General features: G+C 38.5%; 1 protein-coding gene across 6 annotated transcripts in view; it reads right to left on the reverse strand.

Moving 5' to 3' along the window:
• The window catches only part of LARP1B (La ribonucleoprotein 1B), a 95701-nt gene extending 78094 nt beyond the window's left edge, over positions 1–17607 (reverse strand). For 2 of the 6 annotated variants that reach the window (XR_004230266.1, XM_031942671.1), the window contains exons 1-4: positions 17021–17607; positions 5114–5172; positions 4617–4676; positions 2231–2405 (exon numbers count right to left, since the gene is read on the reverse strand). Coding sequence is in view for 5 of the 6 variants with exons in the window: in XM_031942671.1 (XP_031798531.1) it covers positions 2231–2405; positions 4617–4676; positions 5114–5172; positions 17021–17534 (808 nt within the window). In the remaining variant the exon portion in view is untranslated. The remainder of the gene's footprint in view (positions 1–2230; positions 2406–4616; positions 4677–5113; positions 5173–17020) is intronic. The other 4 variants (XM_031942668.1, XM_031942669.1, XM_031942670.1 and 1 more) reach the window with 3 other exon arrangements.
• Between the last annotated feature and the right edge of the window lie 1485 nt (positions 17608–19092).

Consider the following 19092-nt stretch of genomic DNA (forward strand, 5'->3'; position numbering starts at 1 on the left):
TCAGCTGGAGAGCCAACAGGCAATTTAGACAAATGTGATCTGGAGAAGAGAAGACTTCAAGGGAGGAAAAGAGAATTCAGATACCTCAAGAGCTACCCTAGTATGTATGTAAATGACCAACATCTAGAAGAATCGTCAGAGAGAGTCTGCTTAGCTCCAGAGGGCAGAAATGGGAACAAGAAAATTACAAAATCAAATTTAGGCTTAAGGTAAAAAATATTGCTGACAATTAAAGTTATCCAAAAGTAGAAAGAGCTACTTTTAAGGAAAGTGACACCTCCCCCTTTCCAGAAATCTTCAAAAACGGCTCACTTGTTAAGTATGTAGCAGAGAATTTTTTGTTCATTAGAAGGTGGACTAGATGAATATGAAGGTAGAAAGTTACCTCATAGCCTATCAAAGAATGATGGACTAAATTTCAATATTCAGTTTTACTATTCAATTTTTACTTCAAATACAAAACTAACCAATTTAACTGCCAGAACCAGTCAACTGTCAGTGCTGATAGACCATGTAGAACTGGATGCATGTCTCAGGACCAAAAAAAGGCAAATGCCCTTGATTTTTAAAAAATGCATAAAATAAAAAAAAATGAAATCTGAAAACTACAAGCTCAATTTGATTGCTATAAAAAATAATAGGATACATATTCAAAAATTTAAACTACAATAGGATAGTATGATCATCAAGAGTCAACAGGGCTTTCATATCAGCCTTAACACTTTATTTTTTAATTGGGTCATTAAAACTGATTCAGGAGTTACACAGATATACTTTATCTAGATGATAGAAAAGTATGTGATAAATTTTCATATTTATCCTTGTAAATAAGGAGGGATATGAATTGACCAATAGGCTCAGAACGACTAATGTATGGACCCAAAGTTATTTAATGGTTCCACAGCAGCTTAGCAGACGTTTGTAATAGTATGCCCCCAGGATATGTGCTTGTCCTTTGCTCTGCTATATGTTTTAGACAACCTAGATCAAAGTCTAAAGAGCTACATGTAGCTGAAAAATACTGGGAATGACAAGTAACACACAGAACACCACAGAAGGATCCAAAGCCTTGAGAAACTGGAAAATTGGGCTGAATCAAATGAGAAAATGTTATATGCCTAAGATTTTATACTGGAGTTCCAAAATTTCTATTTCACAAGTGCATGATGGAGGAAGCATGGCTAGAGGGTAATCCTTTTGAAAAGATTTCAGGATTTTTCAGTAAACTCAAAATGATTCAACAATGTGGCATGGCATCCCAACAAGGTAACCAGTCCAAAGATAGAATAAACAGAATGAATCAAGCATTAACTTTTTTTTCCTCTCCTGTCAAACAATCTGTAATACTGCACTCGGTTTGTTGAACATAACTAGAGAATAACCAAAGAAATGCTATGATAGTGAAAAGCCTCAACAAGATTCCATAAGGTTAGCTGAAGAAACCGGAAATTTAAGATGCAGAACAGAAAACTTAGGGGTAGAATGCAGTAGTTGTCATCAAGTATTGAAAGTCCAAATTTGAAAAGGGAACTAACCTTGTTCTGTCAGGCACTAGAAGGTAGACCTAGAAACAAGGTACATCTAAGGAACATGGCTTAAAATGGAACAGAAGTAGATTTGTGCTTGATATGATAAAACTTCCTAACAATTAAATACAACTATCAAAATGAAATGAGATGTGTCTCAGAAGACGATAGGATTTTCACCTAAGAAAGTTTTCAAGGAAAGGCAGAGATTCTCATTAAGATATATACTGGACTAGATTGGGAATTCCTTACCATTTTTGTCTCATGGAACCCTTTTGGCAGTCCAGTAAAGACATTCCTTACAACATTTCTTAGTATGTTTTTAAATGCATAAAATAATACAAAGGAAACCAATTTTTTGAAAGTTATCAAAATATTTAAAAAACTAGTTCACTTATTTCAGATTAAGAACCAGCTCTAGATTTTCAAGGTCCCTTCAATTTTAAATTATGACTAGAAAGGAATGAGTTCCTTCCATTTTATTTCCATTTTCATCGTAGTATCTTCCTTTTCACAAATAGATACTATGATGATAAGTGTCATGGAAATCAAAATTTTGGATATGCTGGCCTCAAGGAAAATCTCAAATGAGTTGCTCTTGCACATGTTTCACTCAAAAGCATTCTCTCCTAAGCAGTAATTGTACAGCTTATTCTTCATTAACATTTATTCTTCAGTAAATTATCAAAAGAATCTAGACCAACCTCTCTTTCTTTGATTGTTTGATTGGGCCTCATCCTCACTGACATTTTCTCCAGGGCCATCAAGCTTTGCTTCACGGTTTTCTTTACTTTCACTGTTGGTTCTCTTTTCAACCTTTTCTTCCTTTTCTTTTCTGTTTTGGGGCTTCTTATTTGGTTGACTGGTGACATTCTGGCACTGTAAAAATTTTTGATTTATTATCATAACACTGACCATTGTAATTAGATATTAAAAATGAGAATATATTTAAAATGAAAATCAATAAATCATAAAAAAAAAAGCCATCAAGAGCTAAGATCATAATAATGCCCTAAGTTACTTAAGCTTTTGAAAAATCTAAAGAGTCAACTTAAAAACATTTGGATGAAATTATCATATGCTAAGCCAACGTGAAATATTCACTAGATGATTAAAATACCTTGGCTTTTTATAAAGGTCAGTTTTCTTAAGTCTATATGGAGATTAAACTATACAACACAATTCTAACTGTACTTCTTATTTTAAAAGTCCAAATGCATAGAGCTTTGTATGACAAGTGATCTGACCTTAGAAGTGATATGATATGACCTTAGAAACTTATGACAGGCTGGACTCCAATTTACATGCAAATGGCTTATCTGCTATCAGTTAAGGGAGTTTTACATTAGAAATGTCCTATACTCAAGAAATCACAGGTTTGAACCCAAAAAAGGAAAAAGAAAGCTCTCCTACCACAGAATTGTCCTAATTCTCAGGCAAATGCTTAGGAAAGTAACAACCTACAGATTCAAATAAAGTTTCTACTTTATCAAGCACAATTTCATTAAGATAATAACCCTTCCCAAGAATGCTAGGTGCCAGCCCACCAGGATCCGTGGCTTTCAGTTAAAATACTATAATGAATAACTTTTTTTTGGATTTATGTCACAGAACAGTGCATTTGTTCAGAATGTACAGAAGTAAACACCTAATACTTAGAAATTACAAATTACAACACAAAAATTTAAGTTAGCAAAAACCCTGGAACACCTGGTAGGCAGACTTCACACATTTGTCATAATGCTAAAATCATTAACAATGAACTGTTAATTCTAATCAATAACCTCTAGTGAGATAATGTAAACAAAAAGATTAAAATGAAACCAAACTGATTAATATTTAAAATCTATAACGGTCCTTGCAAAGGGATAATGGTACAAGTTTTCTCTCCTCAGAGGGAAAGTGGGATTCTATGGAGAATGTTGGATAAATTGTCTTATGTAGTCATTACATCTGATGTTTTTACTTATTTATATTTATCAGAAGAGTAAGGGACGGTCTTTTCTCCCAGAAATTACTGATGTTTACACAGGAAAACAGGAGATATTCCTTCTAGAATTAACTATCAACTCCTCAATTTGATATCTAAAGCTTTTCATAGCCCAGCTTCAGACTTCAAATTATTCCCCTTTAAGGACTCTATTTTAGTCAAACAAGCCTCTAACTTGCTATTCCTCTACCAGGTCTTTCTACTTCCCACCTATTGGGTGGATTTTCCTCCATTTCTAGATTTTATTTCCATCCGTGTCCCATTCTCTTAAAAATCTTAGCTTCCTCCTAATACAGCAGGTCAGATGCTGTCTTCTAGGACAAAGTCTTTCCCTATTACCTGAGTTGTTAATACACAAATTAAGTGTACATATGTGCAACAATGTTGAGCTGGAAGAAAAAGCCTCGGGTGTTCAAATATTCTGATATTTACTAAGTAAAACCCTAAGCAAGTCACTGTCTCAGACTCAGTTTGGGCTCAAGTTCCTCATCTTGACAAAAATCAGATTCTTTAAGTCTGTATTACACATTATGTCCTATCAGAAAATTTAATCTCTTTTAAGAGATTTATGCTTTGTTCCCAATCCTAGATCTACCAGCACAGATCTACTGTTTGAAAGAAACTAGACAAGTATTAATCTTTTACTAAAATTCAGACAATATTAAACCTTAATTTCTTTTAACATAAAGGAACTTTATATTATTAACATTGACATCAGATATTCACAGATTGTGATCTTGGTAAATGTGATAATAAATGGTGTAAAACTTTGACACTGTAACAAAATTAAATTCCACTTTGCATTAACAGTAGTTAATAACCTAAAGGTTCCAATTCTCACCCTAACAGCTACTATCCATATGAACTTTGTGAGATGCAAATGAAATATCTATAAAGCACTTTTAGTATATACATATTGTTATCATCTCAGCCAAGATAGTTAAAGGACTACTTGATTTCTATATACCTTCTAGTTCTAAATCCTATGACGGTAGACTTGACGTTTAAAAGTTGACGTTATCTAAACAATATGAAAATCATGCTAAGTTAATATAATAGCCTTTTTCTTTTTAATAAGTTCCAAAATATAAATTACTTACTTCATTGTTCACTAATTCACTTGGTGTTGGCCAATTTGTGATGTCACTGAAATCACTAGCCTGCAAAGCAACAAAATAATTACTCTGAAATGCTATAAAAATCCATATAGTAAATAAAGTGTGTGAAAAGTTATCACTGGTAGATATCCAAGACAAATAAAATCAAGCAATTTTCAATCATACAAGCATTTAATACATAAACAGGAAAAAAGCTGCCAAAGATCAAAAAACTCTTTCAAAACAATTGTTGAGTATTAATTATTGAATATAATTGTTGAGTTGTGAGCCAAACTAGGAGGCAGATGAACAGGACACTGAAAAATCTCATCTTTTCTCTCTCCATATACCCATTAATACTATGTTTTATCAAATGGCATTTGGGGGGAATGGGAGACTGCTACACTAATCACAAAAATAACTAAATTTATAACTATAAATTTAGATCCAGACATTCTTAACGTGATCAATTTCAATTTATTTCTTGAAAAAAGACATACCTTGTTGGTTTTCTTTGTCTTGGGTTTTCCTGCTTTTATAATTTTTGTGGAACTTAGTTCTATGGGAAAAAAAAAGGATGTTATTACTTTTATGACTCTTAACTTGAATTTTTTCATATGCAAAAACATGACACTAACACTCATTATACTCATTTCTCCCATTAAGAAATCACATGGTTCACAATATCATTTTCTGGTAACAGGTCCACTATAATTTTTCTTCTAAAGCATTAAAACCAACAGTATCTTGATAGACTATAAAACTATATATATATAATATATATATATATATATATATATATATATATATTATATATATATATATATAAAAACTAGAATAACTAAAGCATTCTTACCAATTAACTTTCAAAATAAGAATGTCTCTTAGTACAGGAGCTCTCATAGACCAATTTTACCGATTTCCTACCTAGGCAGGTTCACTCTTCCTTAGAGTATCCATCCACCCAATCACTCCCAGGGGGATTCACCACATTGATTCTGATCTCAGGTACAGACAACAAATTGCCTAAGCCTAAGTGCAACTCAAAATTCCAAAGCTAAAACAAGTCATCCACCAGCCTCGGCATCCATAGGAAGGACTGACCACAAGAAGTGAGCATTTACTCCCCCTGAACCTAACATAACTTTTCAATAGATTCATAAACCACTTATAAACTGATAAAGTACAGGATAATTTGTCCAAAAAAATACAAACCACTTCAAAAGAAAAAAACTTTAAACATTTTAAGTGTAAAAAGTGGATCAATTTGATCCAATCATTCTGGAAAACAATTTGATACTCCTCTAAAAGGAGACTAAAAGGTTTATGTATCTTTTGGCCTAGAAATCCCACCCCAAGGAAGTAAAAGATAAAAATAAAGGCCCTACATACACACAAATATTTATAGCCATATTTCTGGTAGAAACAAAAAAAACTTCAATTCAAGTAAATGTCTTCATCAGTTCGAGAATTGCTAAATAAGTGATTTACAGACCTGGATGTAACCAAAGATGATTGTGTATTATGAATGATGACACCAACATATATTTTTATATATGTTTATATATGCTTATATAAAGAAATGGAAAATGAAAGAATCAGGAAAGTAGTACAGACAATGCCAAGGACAAAAAGTAAAGAATAATTTTTTTAATTAAAAATATAATGACCAAGCTTTATGCTAAAGAAATTTAAGATTGTACTTCACTCTTTTCCCCAGAGATGAGGGATTTATTTCATTTATTTCATAACTTGAAAGATGAGCTGATTAACCGTTTTCTTTTTTCCTAATTCTTAGTTTAAAAAGAATATTTAAAAAAAGAAACTCAAAATGGCTCTGTTCACTAAACATTAAAGATCATGACATTAAAGATGAGAAGACAAGCAGACCATACCCACCCAACACAGCTAATGGGCAAGGGATAAATTTTATGCAAACGAGATAGAAGCAATGACAAAATATATAATTTTGATTACATATTATTGAAAAACTTTTGCTAAAATAAAATTTAATATATCTTGAATAAGGAAAAACAAAGGTGTTAAAAACAAGCTGAAATGAAAGCCAAGAAAATAATAAATAACTACAACACCACAAATAAATCCCACAAAAAATAGAAGCTGAATGTTGCAAAATTGTTAAGACTAAGTTTGGTCTCATATAAGATAAATGTGAAAAAGCACTTTCCCCTCTCTTCTTTTTCCTTTACCAAGGTTAGAGTCCACTGGTACAAAACACAGATGCTTTTTCAACTTGGTTATTTGTTTTACATAATTTTTTCCTCTTTTTTTAAAAAAATAAATCTTTGTTATGAAATAGCTCTCTGGAAGGAGAAAAGGACAAAATATAGGGAGAGACGTAGTTGATATAAAGAACAAAAAAAACATTGGTTTTTTTGTTTTAAAACATCAATAAAGTTTGTGTCCTCAAAATGCAGTTTGTTTCTACATTTTCATGTAATCAAATGGCTTCACTAAGGATAAATGTAAGGAAAACAATACACACACACCTGGAGAACAGATCCAAAGCTTGAAAAACATTCTAAAAATACAAATTGAACAACATGGGTTATACCTACAATTATGCAAGTCATCTCTTGAATTAAGACAATAGTAAGTAGCCTAAATTCTACCCCAATAAACTTTTCCATTCCGTTATACTGCTTTACACACAAAGATTTGGTCCTACAGGACCAAAATGAGACAAACTTAGATCTGTGAATATAGATTCTGCAAAACAGGACAATGGTCTAATGAGTTCTAGTAAGGTTATACAGATTTATCTTGTGCTAAAAACTTGTGTGAAAAGAAATTAAAGGCAGGAAGGCCAAGTGTAGCTAAAAGCACTGAGCACTAACAGAAAAAAAAAAACTACTATGCAATTGATTATATATATATATATAAAATCATTATATATATATATATATATATATACTGTGCATAAATGCACAGTAATGCCTTCTTCACTAGCACTATCACCTCTAAAAAACTCTCAATTTTTTATTCTATAAAATAGGCAACAGAGTGAAACCAGAGTTAGGCAGAAAATATCTTGACAAATGATGCTACCAAAATACTGTTCATCGATCAACCAAATCATTTCTAATGGAGCAGTAATGAACTGAACTAGCTATGCCCAGAAAAAGAACTCTGGGAGATGACTAAAAACCATTACATTGAACTCCCAATCCCTATATTTATGCACACCTGCATTTTTGATTTCCTTCACAAGTTAATTGTACAATATTTCAGAGTCTGATTCTTTTTGTACAGCAAAATAACGTTTTGGTCATGTATACTTATTGCGTATCTAATTTATATTTAACATCTACTGGTCATCCTACCATCTAGGGGAGGGGGTGGGGGGGTAAGAGGTGAAAAATTGGAACAAGAGGTTTGGCAATTGTTAATGCTGTAAAGTTACCCATGTATATATCCTGTAAATAAAAGGCTATTAAAAAAAAATTTTTTTTTAAAAATAAATAAATAAAAATGAAAAAAAAAAAAAATACTGCTCATCTAGGGAACCTAAGTGGTACAGTGGATAGATCACCAACCCTGACACGTCAGGAGGACCTCAATTCAAATCTGGCCTCAGACACTTAACACTTCCTAGCTGTGACACCCCTTCCATACCCCCGCCTCTCCTACCCCCCACAAGTTACTTTATTCCAATTGCCTCAGCCAAAAAAACAAAACAAACAAACAAAAAAAAATACTGCTTCTCTATAAAGAAATGTTAAAGCATGTACAGATTTTGTGCAAACAAAAAAGGAAGATTTTTTTTAAATGCCATCACTCAGTATTTGTATACCCTTTCAATATACATATAGCTATAAGTGTGTTTTTTGTTTCTGGGAGATTTGAACAATTTTTTTTTAATTTAAATTTAATTATTATTTTTTTTTTTTTACTGATTTCAGTGAAATAAAAAACCTTCATTTTTACTTCCTATAAATAAATGCATGTACTCTCCTGAATCATTCTAACAATACATTTCTACAATATCATACCACCACTTAAATTTCCATTCATTCTCACAGATTGATAATTTTAATATTGAAGAGGCAAATTTCAACAATTCCCTAGTCAAACCTAAAACAAGATTGAATCCTTTCCCTAACAGATAACAAGCAATCATAAGAAGTGCCTGTGATCAAAGTACTCTCTACTGTGTAGCAGGACTGAAAACTTAAGCTCCAAAGGCAGCTTAACTTCTAAGAATGATAGAACTGCTTACTTTGAACCCAAATTTGCCTATACAATTTCTACTTATCACTCCTAACTTTGCTTTCTGAGGCTTGCTAGACCACAGCAAGAGTAATGTTTTCTGTTCACAAGACAATCTTTGAAATATTGAAAGCAGTTATCATGCCCCACAAGTTGTTCTCTTCTCCAGAATTCTCCTTTGTCATAAACTTAAAGACATTCTGGTTCTCAGGATGCTCCGATTTCTCAATACTACTGTTTCTAAAATGTAGCAATTAGAATTGAACACAAAATTCCAACTGTGGACTTAAACCTCTTCCTCTCTTAAAGCAACCTAAACCTAAACTGACAGTTTTCTTGGCTGCCAGATGACATTGTGGACTCCTGCTGATCTTTTAGTTCAGAAGTCCACTAACCTTAGCTCTGATGTTTTTCAAACTTCTATAAGCCAAGCTTCTTCCAACATCTATAAAAGGGTTTTCTTAACCCAGACTCCAAAATTCAAGGCAATATGATAAAGAAAAACTAATTTGCTTCAAGATTCACACTTCTGATTAATCCTGAGTGCCAAATAAAAGTTTTCCACTTTTCCTATCTCTTCCCCTCCCCCCCCATAAGGCTAAACTGGAAATATTTTTGCATATGCATGATGAGTATCATATTTTTTGCTTTCTCAATGGAGTAAGAAGAGAATTTTGAACTGAAAATAATGCTTTAAGACAAGCATGGGTTCTCCCCATCCCAAAAAGATTCATCACAAATCTACTGTTTGACCTTTTTTCCCCCTAAGCTTTCTAAACCAAAACTCTAAATCGACTTACTCCTTTGAACCTCACATACTAATTTTTTAGAGAACTTCCTTAATAACAAAAACAATAATAAAGATAATCTTCACTTGTAATTTGAAAAAAAAACATAAGTTAAAAAAACAAATATTAGGTGGTTGTGTCTGATGACACTTCACTGAGAGATAATCAACAGGAAATTATGTTCTTATAATCAACTTAAGTATTCAAGTTCTTTATTTTCAAATTTAATTATTTGAAAGAGAAAAATGCATCAAAAGGATATGCAAAAACATTTCAGTAAACTTTCTTCCAAAAATTATACTTAATTCATTTAAACAGTTGTTATATTAGTAATACATAAAATCAAATTTTATGTAGCAAGAGCTTAGTATAGGTTTTCTGAAGCAAAAAGTTTGAAATAAAGTTGGGGAATAAAATACAAACATTTAAAGCTTTATAAAATCTGACCTCAAAAATTAAGAGGTACAATCAAGGAAGTGGGAGAACCAGTTGTCAATGCTAATGATTCAACTAGCTAAAGTCTAGAAGGGATTTTATAAAAAGTAAATTTTGTATGCTGACACTTCAAAAAAAAAAAAAAAAAAAAAAAGTCAGGCTTTAACCTTGTTTTCCCAGAATAATTTCACATTAGTCAGTTCATCTCTTTCAGCCAAAGTAGCTTACTTACGCCTGCCCAGGCACAGTAATCCATATCCTATCTCAGGAAAGGGATGTCTAATACAGTCTGTAGGCTAACTAGCAACCTCCTTTCAAGTCATAGCACACATAGCATAGTCTATATGGTCATCTTTATCTTCATCCAAGTCCCACGTCTTAAAGCCAGGGGTCCCCCAAAACTTTACCTTGGGCTCTCTTCTTTTCTCCATATACACTTCACTTGGTGACCCTATCAGCTTCCATGGATTCAACTACCATCTCTGATCAGATGATTCTCAAATCTATTTGTCAAGACCTCAAGTCTAGACATTTCAAATTGGATGTCTTGTAGACATCTTAATTTCAACATGTTTCAAAGTGAATTCATCCTTCCCGTAAATCCTACTGGTCTTATAATTATCAAAGAACCCATTCTATCCTCCCTAACCTTTCAAGCTCCCAACCTAAGTGTCATCTTTAAATGCTTGCTCCTTCACTCCCCATTTCCAATAAACTACCAAATTATTCTATTTTTAACTTATCTAAATCCCATTCTCTTCTGATACTGCCACAAGCCACCCGGGTTAAACACTTCATCTGATACCTGAACATTAGCCTGTTAGTGGGGTCTCCCAGCCATTCAATTGTCAAGCTGATTTTCCTGAATCTCAAGTCTTTCTTACCATATCACCTCCCTGTTCTTTCACCTTCTTGAGCCTCCCTGATCCTCTGAGGATCCAACATAAAATCTTACTAAGTTCTTCAAAACTGCGCTCTTTCTTACACTTTCCTCCCTACCCATTCATTATATATGATCCAGTGATCTCTCTTGGCTGTTTCTTCCACTGGACAATTCATGTCCAAACTGCCAAGTCTGAAGAGTTTTCAATGGCTCTACCTGGAATGCTCTCCCTCCTCTCTTCCCCGCTTCCCTGGCATCATTCAAATTTCATAAAACTCCAGTTCTTAATCTCAATGCCTTCCGTCTAAATCCACCCAATTTATCCTGTACATATTGTTTCTGTGTAGTCTTGACATGACCCCATTACACTGCTATGTCCTTGAGGGAAAGATCTGTATCCCTGGTACTTAACAGTGCTGTGGACACCATAAAAGCTTAATAGTGGCTATTGACTAGAAGACGACTTTCTTGGTCCTCCCCAAACTACCTTTTCCACTAGCCCCAAACTCCTCTGTATATATTTTATATTCACTTCTCTCTATACATATTTCTTCCAAATAAAGTATGAGTTCCTCAAGGATAGAGGACTATTTGGAGGGTAGTAAGGGTTGCATTCCTAATGCTTAAACCAATACCTGGAACACACATATTGTCACATTTAAGTGAATTAAATCAAACAGGTGCTTAAAACTTGTGCAAAATTTTAATTTACTAGTCAAAATCTTAAGGAAATCATGAAAAAGTCACTGAAAATCCATATTTTTAGCGATTCTTTTCATTTAAGCCTAAGAGTTAAGGAGACATACAAAATAGTTCATCCACTGAACACATCCATCTACTCATGTTAACATTCTAGACCAAGGGTCCTCAAACTACAGCCATGGGCCAGATGCAGCAGCTGAGGACGTTTATCCCCCTCACCCAGGGCTAGGAAGTTTCTTTACTATAGGCCCACAAAACAGTGTTTTTGTTTTTACTATAGTGCAGCCCTCCAACAGTCTGAGGGACAGTGAACTGGCCCCCTTTTTAAAAAGTTTAAGGACCCCTGTTCTAGACATTGAATACAGACACAAATTAGACAAAATAAATCGTGTCAAACTCAAATAGAAACCAAACTCTGAAACCCAAATACTGACATAGAAAACCACAAATTAACACTATCAATACTGTACAAAAAAAAAAAATTTATTTTCTTTGTTGAACAATTACATTTTGGACAGCTAGGTGGCACAATGGATAGAGCACCAGCCCTGAAGTTAGGAGGATCTGAGTTCAAATTTGGCCTCAGACACATAACACTTCCTAGCTGTTAACTGCAATTACCTCAGGGGGAAAAAAAATTACATTTTAACTCAAGTTTGACAACTCTGCCCTTGCAAAACCTCCAAATTTTACTTAGACAGAATTCAACACTATCACCATAGATTTGTTTACTCTTACAATACTACACAAATTTTTTTTTAAAAGTCTATATGTAGGGTCAGCCTGTATTAACAGCCTATATTAAAACTGATTTTCAACTCCCAGAATAAGGAATAACAAATTTCTATATTATCTGATATCTTAATTTCCCCCAAAAAAGTTATGCTTGAGTTTTAAACTCTACATAGATTTATCTATGAGGTACTCAAATTTAAAAGGAAAAGAGTAATTTAGAAGTTATAAAGGATAGACAATGTGAGGGAGAAAATGCCTAATTTTTCACAAAACTAAAAAGCCAAACAACCCAGAAAGGCCCCATCGTATTCATTATAAGATTGTGACCAGGTTGACTGACCCACAGCCTTTATTCAAGCTCTTTGTCACAAAGGTAAAGTCTGTTATACTAACAATTGTCTCAGTAATGTATCCAATTTCAATTTGTCACTTTAAATTGGAGCCTTCTACCAAATAGTAACAAGTTTCCTCTATTTGAAATCAAATCCTCAAATTGGAGTATGGAAAAGGAAAAAGGAAGAGGTCAAAGGTAAAAGGAAATGTCAATTTTGAGGATGAGTCAAGAACTGAGTTAGAAACAGCCATTTAAGGAAAGAAAAGCATGGGCTCATCCCCCACACCCAGGCAAGAGAACCAATGACAGGGTTTGATTCAATTCGATAATCATTTGTTATTAACCAATTCTGGGGCCCAATACTCCAATTTCAGGTAAGCCCCCTACTCATCCTTCAAGCCCTCCACTCCAGCTCCCACAGTCAGATCAGGCCCCACTCCAATTCTGGAACCAAGAATCAAGATCAAATCAGCTGCCATTGTGAATGGAGTGTTAGTCTATTCACCAAAGACTCCACACCTCCTATCCCAAGAACTTTCTGGAAAGGAGATGCCTCTTCTTTAGTCACCTTCTCTCCTTACCATTAGATGCTCTTTTCAAAGCTTCAGCTAATACTCACCCCACTATATCCTCCTTTCCCATCCCCTCTCCAAATGCCCACTACTGCCTTATCCCTCAACTCTAAGACGACCTCAGTCTTCCCTAGTAGATAGTAAACTCCTTGAGAGCAGGAATTCTATTTTTCTTTTTATCTTCAGGGCTTAGGAGATCTTAAGAAATATCTTGATTGACTACAAAGTTATTTTGGTTGGAGAAGATGGGTATTAGCCAAATGGGATCATAAACTTCCTGTAGGAGGTAGTATAAAGGATGGCTAGGTGGCTCAGTGGATAGAGTGCTATGTCTGGAGTCAAAAAAAAAAAAAAACAACAACAACAACAAAACATATCTTCAACTCAAGCCTCAGGCACTGTTTGCCTCAGTTTCCTCATCTGTAAAATAAGGAGAAAATTGCCAACTGCTCCAGTTTGTCAGGAAAATCCCAAAAAGGTCACAAAGAGTTCGACAAGAACAACAGGAGATAGCACTAAAGAGTTTTTAAGAAAGTTACAGAGCCTAACAGATGGAATATGTCTAAGGAAAAGAATAAGCAAGCTGACCTGAAATAAAAAATGGTTTAAAGAAGACTAATAAGGAAATACCTTAGAAAGGTAGGTCACAAACAGCTGGCTTTAAAAGACAAAAGAGTGTTATTTTAGAGGAAACAGGGATTCACTGGAACTTCTTGCACAGTCAAATCTGTGTTTTTGAAATATCAGTTTGACAGCAGTGGAGAACAAACTGGAGAGGGAAACTTGAGGACAATCAGGAAGCTATTAAAATACTTCCACAGCAAGGGTGGTTAGAATGGTGGTCATGCAGATAGAAGGATATGAGCCCTTATGGAAGAATCATCCACAAGACCTGGCAACTGATTGGATATGAGAGGCAAAAAGAAAGAATTGAGGCTGGTTCCCCAGTTGCAAAGCTGGATTACTGTAAAGATGGTGGTGAAATAGGAAATGTCAGAAAAAGGAACATTAGAAAAAGGGAAAAGTTTGGAAGATAAAGACAAGCTCAGATTTGAACATATCATATTTGAGATACCTGAGATAGTCAGATGGAACCTGTCCAGTTGGTGATGTGATATTGGAGTTCAGCAGAGTAGGGCTGTATATATAGAAATGGAAGCCAGCCTCATAGAAATGCAGGTTGATACCAAAGGAGTTGATGAACACAACCAATGTAGAGGAGAAAAGCCGTTGGGTATGGTGGTAGGAAAAAGGTTGCATTGGTAAGGGGATAGGGATTCTAAGGAAGAAAAAGCAGCAAAATGCATCTGTTGCCCATTGTTAATCACGACACTTTGTAGTTAAAAACAATTACTACAAACCTACCCTGTATAAAGTAAATAAATGAAATGGTACGTTTTAAAAAATGAAGTTGTCTGCAGTAGCATTCCTCAGTTTCATGGTAAGGGTTTCTTTTTGTGAGAGCGCCAAATCCTATGTGTTTTGTGGCAAGCAGATCTATCTTCAGGATTCATATAATACCGTGGACACCTTTTCCAATCCATCTATTGACCTCTACATACAGAGAACCACCATGTTTGGCTTTAAACAAGCATGGACTTTGCAACCAAACAAAATGACATATTACTGAGCCCAGGCAGAACACAACCACAAATTACATGTATACGATGGTACCTCACCAAAAATCTTTCAAAGATTTCTTTTTAATACTCCCTAGTTATCTAGTGAATTTGAAGTTCTGGTCTCTTCATCGCCAGAGAATCAGCAGCAGTCAAGTAGTCATATTTCAGACAGTCTCGTAGGAAGGTAGGCCAGGAATAGGGAGGGCTTGGACTTGACTAAATCCAAAGAGTAGCTTTTCAGGTCTTGCAGAAGTTTTATTAATAAGATTGCCTGTTTCAGTCTCTAATCACCTAACAAGGGGAGAAGACATTCCTTAGGCAGAGTCACAATCTTCCAAAAAAAAAAAACAAAAAATAAACTAGGGAACTTTTTAAAAGCAGGCTGGTCTAAACGGGGGGAAAAAGGGCAAAATCTACCAAGGCACAGTGTGGCCAAAAATATACTTTCTAAAACATACTTGTAGTCAATCTAAATGTATAAATAAGCCCTACCAATAAGCCACACACAGTAGTAGTTGTCAGGAATGCAAATACAAAGAAACAATTCCTTACTCTCCCAACAAAGTAGGCAGTGAGTAGAGATCCCTTCATTAATAAAACTATCATGTTTTCAATCTACTACATCAACTGCTGCAATGCTTGGGTTCACTTCTGCCATTTCTGGAGGTTGAAGGAAATTTTCAGTCAATATCTGAATATCAACTCCATTCCCTCTTATTTGTTAATAGACTGATCAAGTCAACTAAAAGTCAAACTAAAGTTAAAGGGAAAGTCAACTAAACCTGAGTTACATACAGTTGCAGCCTTGATTGCTGGGTGAAAAAACGTAAGAAACAAAGTAATAAAGAACAAATCCCTTTATTTACAAATGATAAGTGACCACCTAGCAAGGTTGTTTGTCCAAGTTCACGAGTTATTGAGACAAGAGCCAAATCTTTACCCAGTGCTATTTTAATTAAGTCAAGCAATTGTACAGAAAACTAAGATAAAGTGTTACACTGAGGATACAAGCTGCAAGTTAAGCTAATGCTAAAGGATTTTTTTAAAAACCAAAAAAGGTTTTCATAGGGCTTTGAGGCCATAGAAGAAATGTCCAGGAACCATTTGGGACTTAAAAGAGTTGATAATAAACATTTCCCTAGAAATATCTACCTAAAATCATCTATGAATCATATGAATGCTTAAAGGAAAATTTCTAAAAATTGGCCATATGTTAAACTTTTAAAATACCTTCAGAGATAATGAAAGAATTATATCCATTGCCTTCTTGATACTCCAATTACAAATATCAAGCATAGACTAAATCTAAAAAATCCACAGGTCAATGAAAGACCATCAATTTAATAAGATTTATAAAAAAATTTTCAGATGGAGTTCTTCATCTGCACATAAGCACAACCTTGGTAAGAGTTAACTATGACAGCTATGCTGTATCTGAGGCCCTGGAAGCTTTTTGCAAGTATGTGACAGTACAAAGTGAATTTCAAGGTTTGTAGGAAAAGTAAACGACTGAATTTCCTTCTAGAAAGATTTCAACAGAAAAATACAGTTAAATACTATCTCTTCAGATACATAAAATTCCATTCTTTTCCTCAATCCTTCAACACAACTTGTAAAAACATCTAAATTAGCCAACTAATTGAATATGCCTTCAATTAGGAAAGAAAGGGTTTTTTAATTTGAAGCAAAATGTTTAGTTTTCCACCGATTCTTATTTTGATGCAACTACTTCAATTTTAAAATCTCCACTTGCTGCAATGAGATAAAAGGACAAAAACGACTTAGAATTAGTCATCCTACTCTCATCGCCATCCACGGACAAACGCGTCAAAAGAAAAGAACCGCTCAGCCAAACGTGGGATCACGGGCACGTTAAAGCTCCCGACTCTGCGCCCGTGTGCACCGCCGACCCGGGCCCGGTCAGCAACGTAAAGCGAGCCAGTCAATCGGAAGGAGTCCGAGACCAAGAACCCTACGCTACCAAGAACTACTCGGTCCCGGGATCACCTTTCCCTTTAAAGGCCGGGCCCCGTCCCTTGCCCTTCCCTGGGAGGCAGATGTCCCGCGTGTAAAGCCCCCCCATCCCGCCTGCACACGTACACGCACCTGGCTCGGTGGGTTCGGCCAGCAGCAGCAGCTGCGGCGGCGCGGCGGCAGCGGCCGCCGGGGTCTGGCCCGCGGCCGGGCCGGGCGCGGCGGCGACCACGGCCGGCGGCAACAACGCAGACGGAGGCGGAGGTGGCTTCTTGGTCCAAGGGTTCTCCTTGGGCGGCAGGGCCCGGGGCCGCTCCCTCGCGGCGGCTCCGTCGCCGTCGTCCTCATCGCCCTCGTCGCCGTCAGCGTCGTCTTCATCGTCTTCGGGCCCCGGGGGGCTCCCCGGCTCCGGAGGCTTGTGGGCCAAGGGCAGTCCGAGGGGCTTCACGGCCACGGCCGCCTGGGGCACGCTGTGGCCCAGGGGCGCGGGCGCGGCGACGGCGTTGGGTGCCGGCGGCGGCTCCCCCCGGGCGCCAGGGACTGCGGCTCCGGTTCTCCCCGGCTCCCGCTCCCGCAGCGGGGGCAGGCCCAGCTCGGCCGCTGAGGCCGGCTCCTCGGGCGGGGGGACGGAGCTCTCAGCAGACATGGTCCCGCCCCGCCCCGTCGGGGCCCAGGCCCGCCCGCCCGCCGCCCGGCTTCCTCGCCCCGCCTGGGTCACAAACGGCCCCGGCCTCGACCAGAGAACCGGATACAGCCCGGCACGGTCCGCCGCCGCCCACTCAGTCTCTCTCCCGCGGAGCGCTCTGCGCGTGAATGTGCGCGCGTGCGTGTGAGCCAGGCGTGTGCGTGTGCGCCGGGTGTGGGAGAGCGCCCCCTGCCCCACGCGCCGGACCGAGCGCTAACCGCCCGCGGCCGCGACCCCGCCCCTCCCAGCCGCGCGCGTACACGCGCACCCGCCGCGCACACTTACACCCTCACGCGCCCTCCCTTTTTCACTGTCTCTACCTCCTTCCTTTTCTTTCTCCTTCACGCCTTCCTCCCCTTGCACACGCACAGCGAGCAGCGCGAGCCCACCTCTAACCAAGAGTGCGGCACCCAGGGTCGGAGGCCGCTAGAGTAGAGCCTGGCGGAAAGGGGCGGAGCTGCGCACGCGCACGGCGGGGAGCCGGTAAGCGCGAGGGGCGGTGTCCGAGAGCTGGAAGGACGGAAGGAGAGGATTTCCCCCTTTCCCCTCCCCCCTGGGGGTATGACGTGGCCTGCGATCCGCTTCTTCCGGTCCCGAACCTATAGCCACCGCCCACAGCTATTTACTTACAAACGCCCACCCGAGTCAGCCCCTCACCCCTCCGCGCGCCCTAAAGGAGAGAGGAAAGAACGAACCCCACGAGTACCCGCCACAGCCCCGCCTCTCCCGGGGCCCAAGAAGACCCGCCCCCGGCCCTGCGGGGGTTAGAGGGATTGGAAGGGTACTTTGGCCACGGCGCACGCTCCGTGCCGGCTTAGAAACAGAGCACTGTGACCACACAGGCTTCTGCCACTCGGGAGGCCCCGGAAGGGAGGAGAAGCGCGGTATGGGGCGGTGCCGAGCGCGTCGACTCCTCCCCTCGAGGCCGCCGAATAAGGCCAAGCCCCACCTTCCACCCCCGATACGCACGCGCGGCCGGCCGCCCGCTCCCTGGCCTGGGAGCGCTGGGAGGCGGCCCCCCGCTGACCCGCCCTTCGCCCCCCCGCTGACCCGCCCTTCGCCCTCCGGCGATTCGGCCGCCCTTTGCCCGTCCAACCTCCGCCCCGGCTTGAGGTCGAGCAAATATTGACGCTTGAAGCCGCGCTGGCCTCTCTCTCTCTCTCGGTGTTCTCGGACCTCTCTGACAGCGAGGCTTTTCTCCCGATAAAGGAGGCGTGGCTTAAGTCTCGGAGGAGCTCCGGGGAGCGGCTCCCCGCGGGGCGGCCGCCAGCAGAGCTTTTGCCCCCGATGCCGGACGATCCTCCCTGGCCCGAGTCCGTTGCACGGAAGCGCGCTGGCTCCTGTGAAGGGCTCCTTTTTTGCGTTATGCCTCTCAGCCATGGATAGCCGATGATTTATTCTACCTCTTTAATCGCCGGGCTGAGGGTCATAAAACTGCAATATTTACCTAAAGAGGGGAATAATGCGCTCCTCTCTACACGTTTATTGCCATAATGGATAAGGGCCTTTCTGAGTTTCC

The sequence above is a fragment of the Sarcophilus harrisii genome, chromosome 6 (genome assembly GCF_902635505.1).
Source record: "Sarcophilus harrisii chromosome 6, mSarHar1.11, whole genome shotgun sequence".
Classification (NCBI taxonomy): Eukaryota; Metazoa; Chordata; class Mammalia; order Dasyuromorphia; family Dasyuridae; genus Sarcophilus; species Sarcophilus harrisii.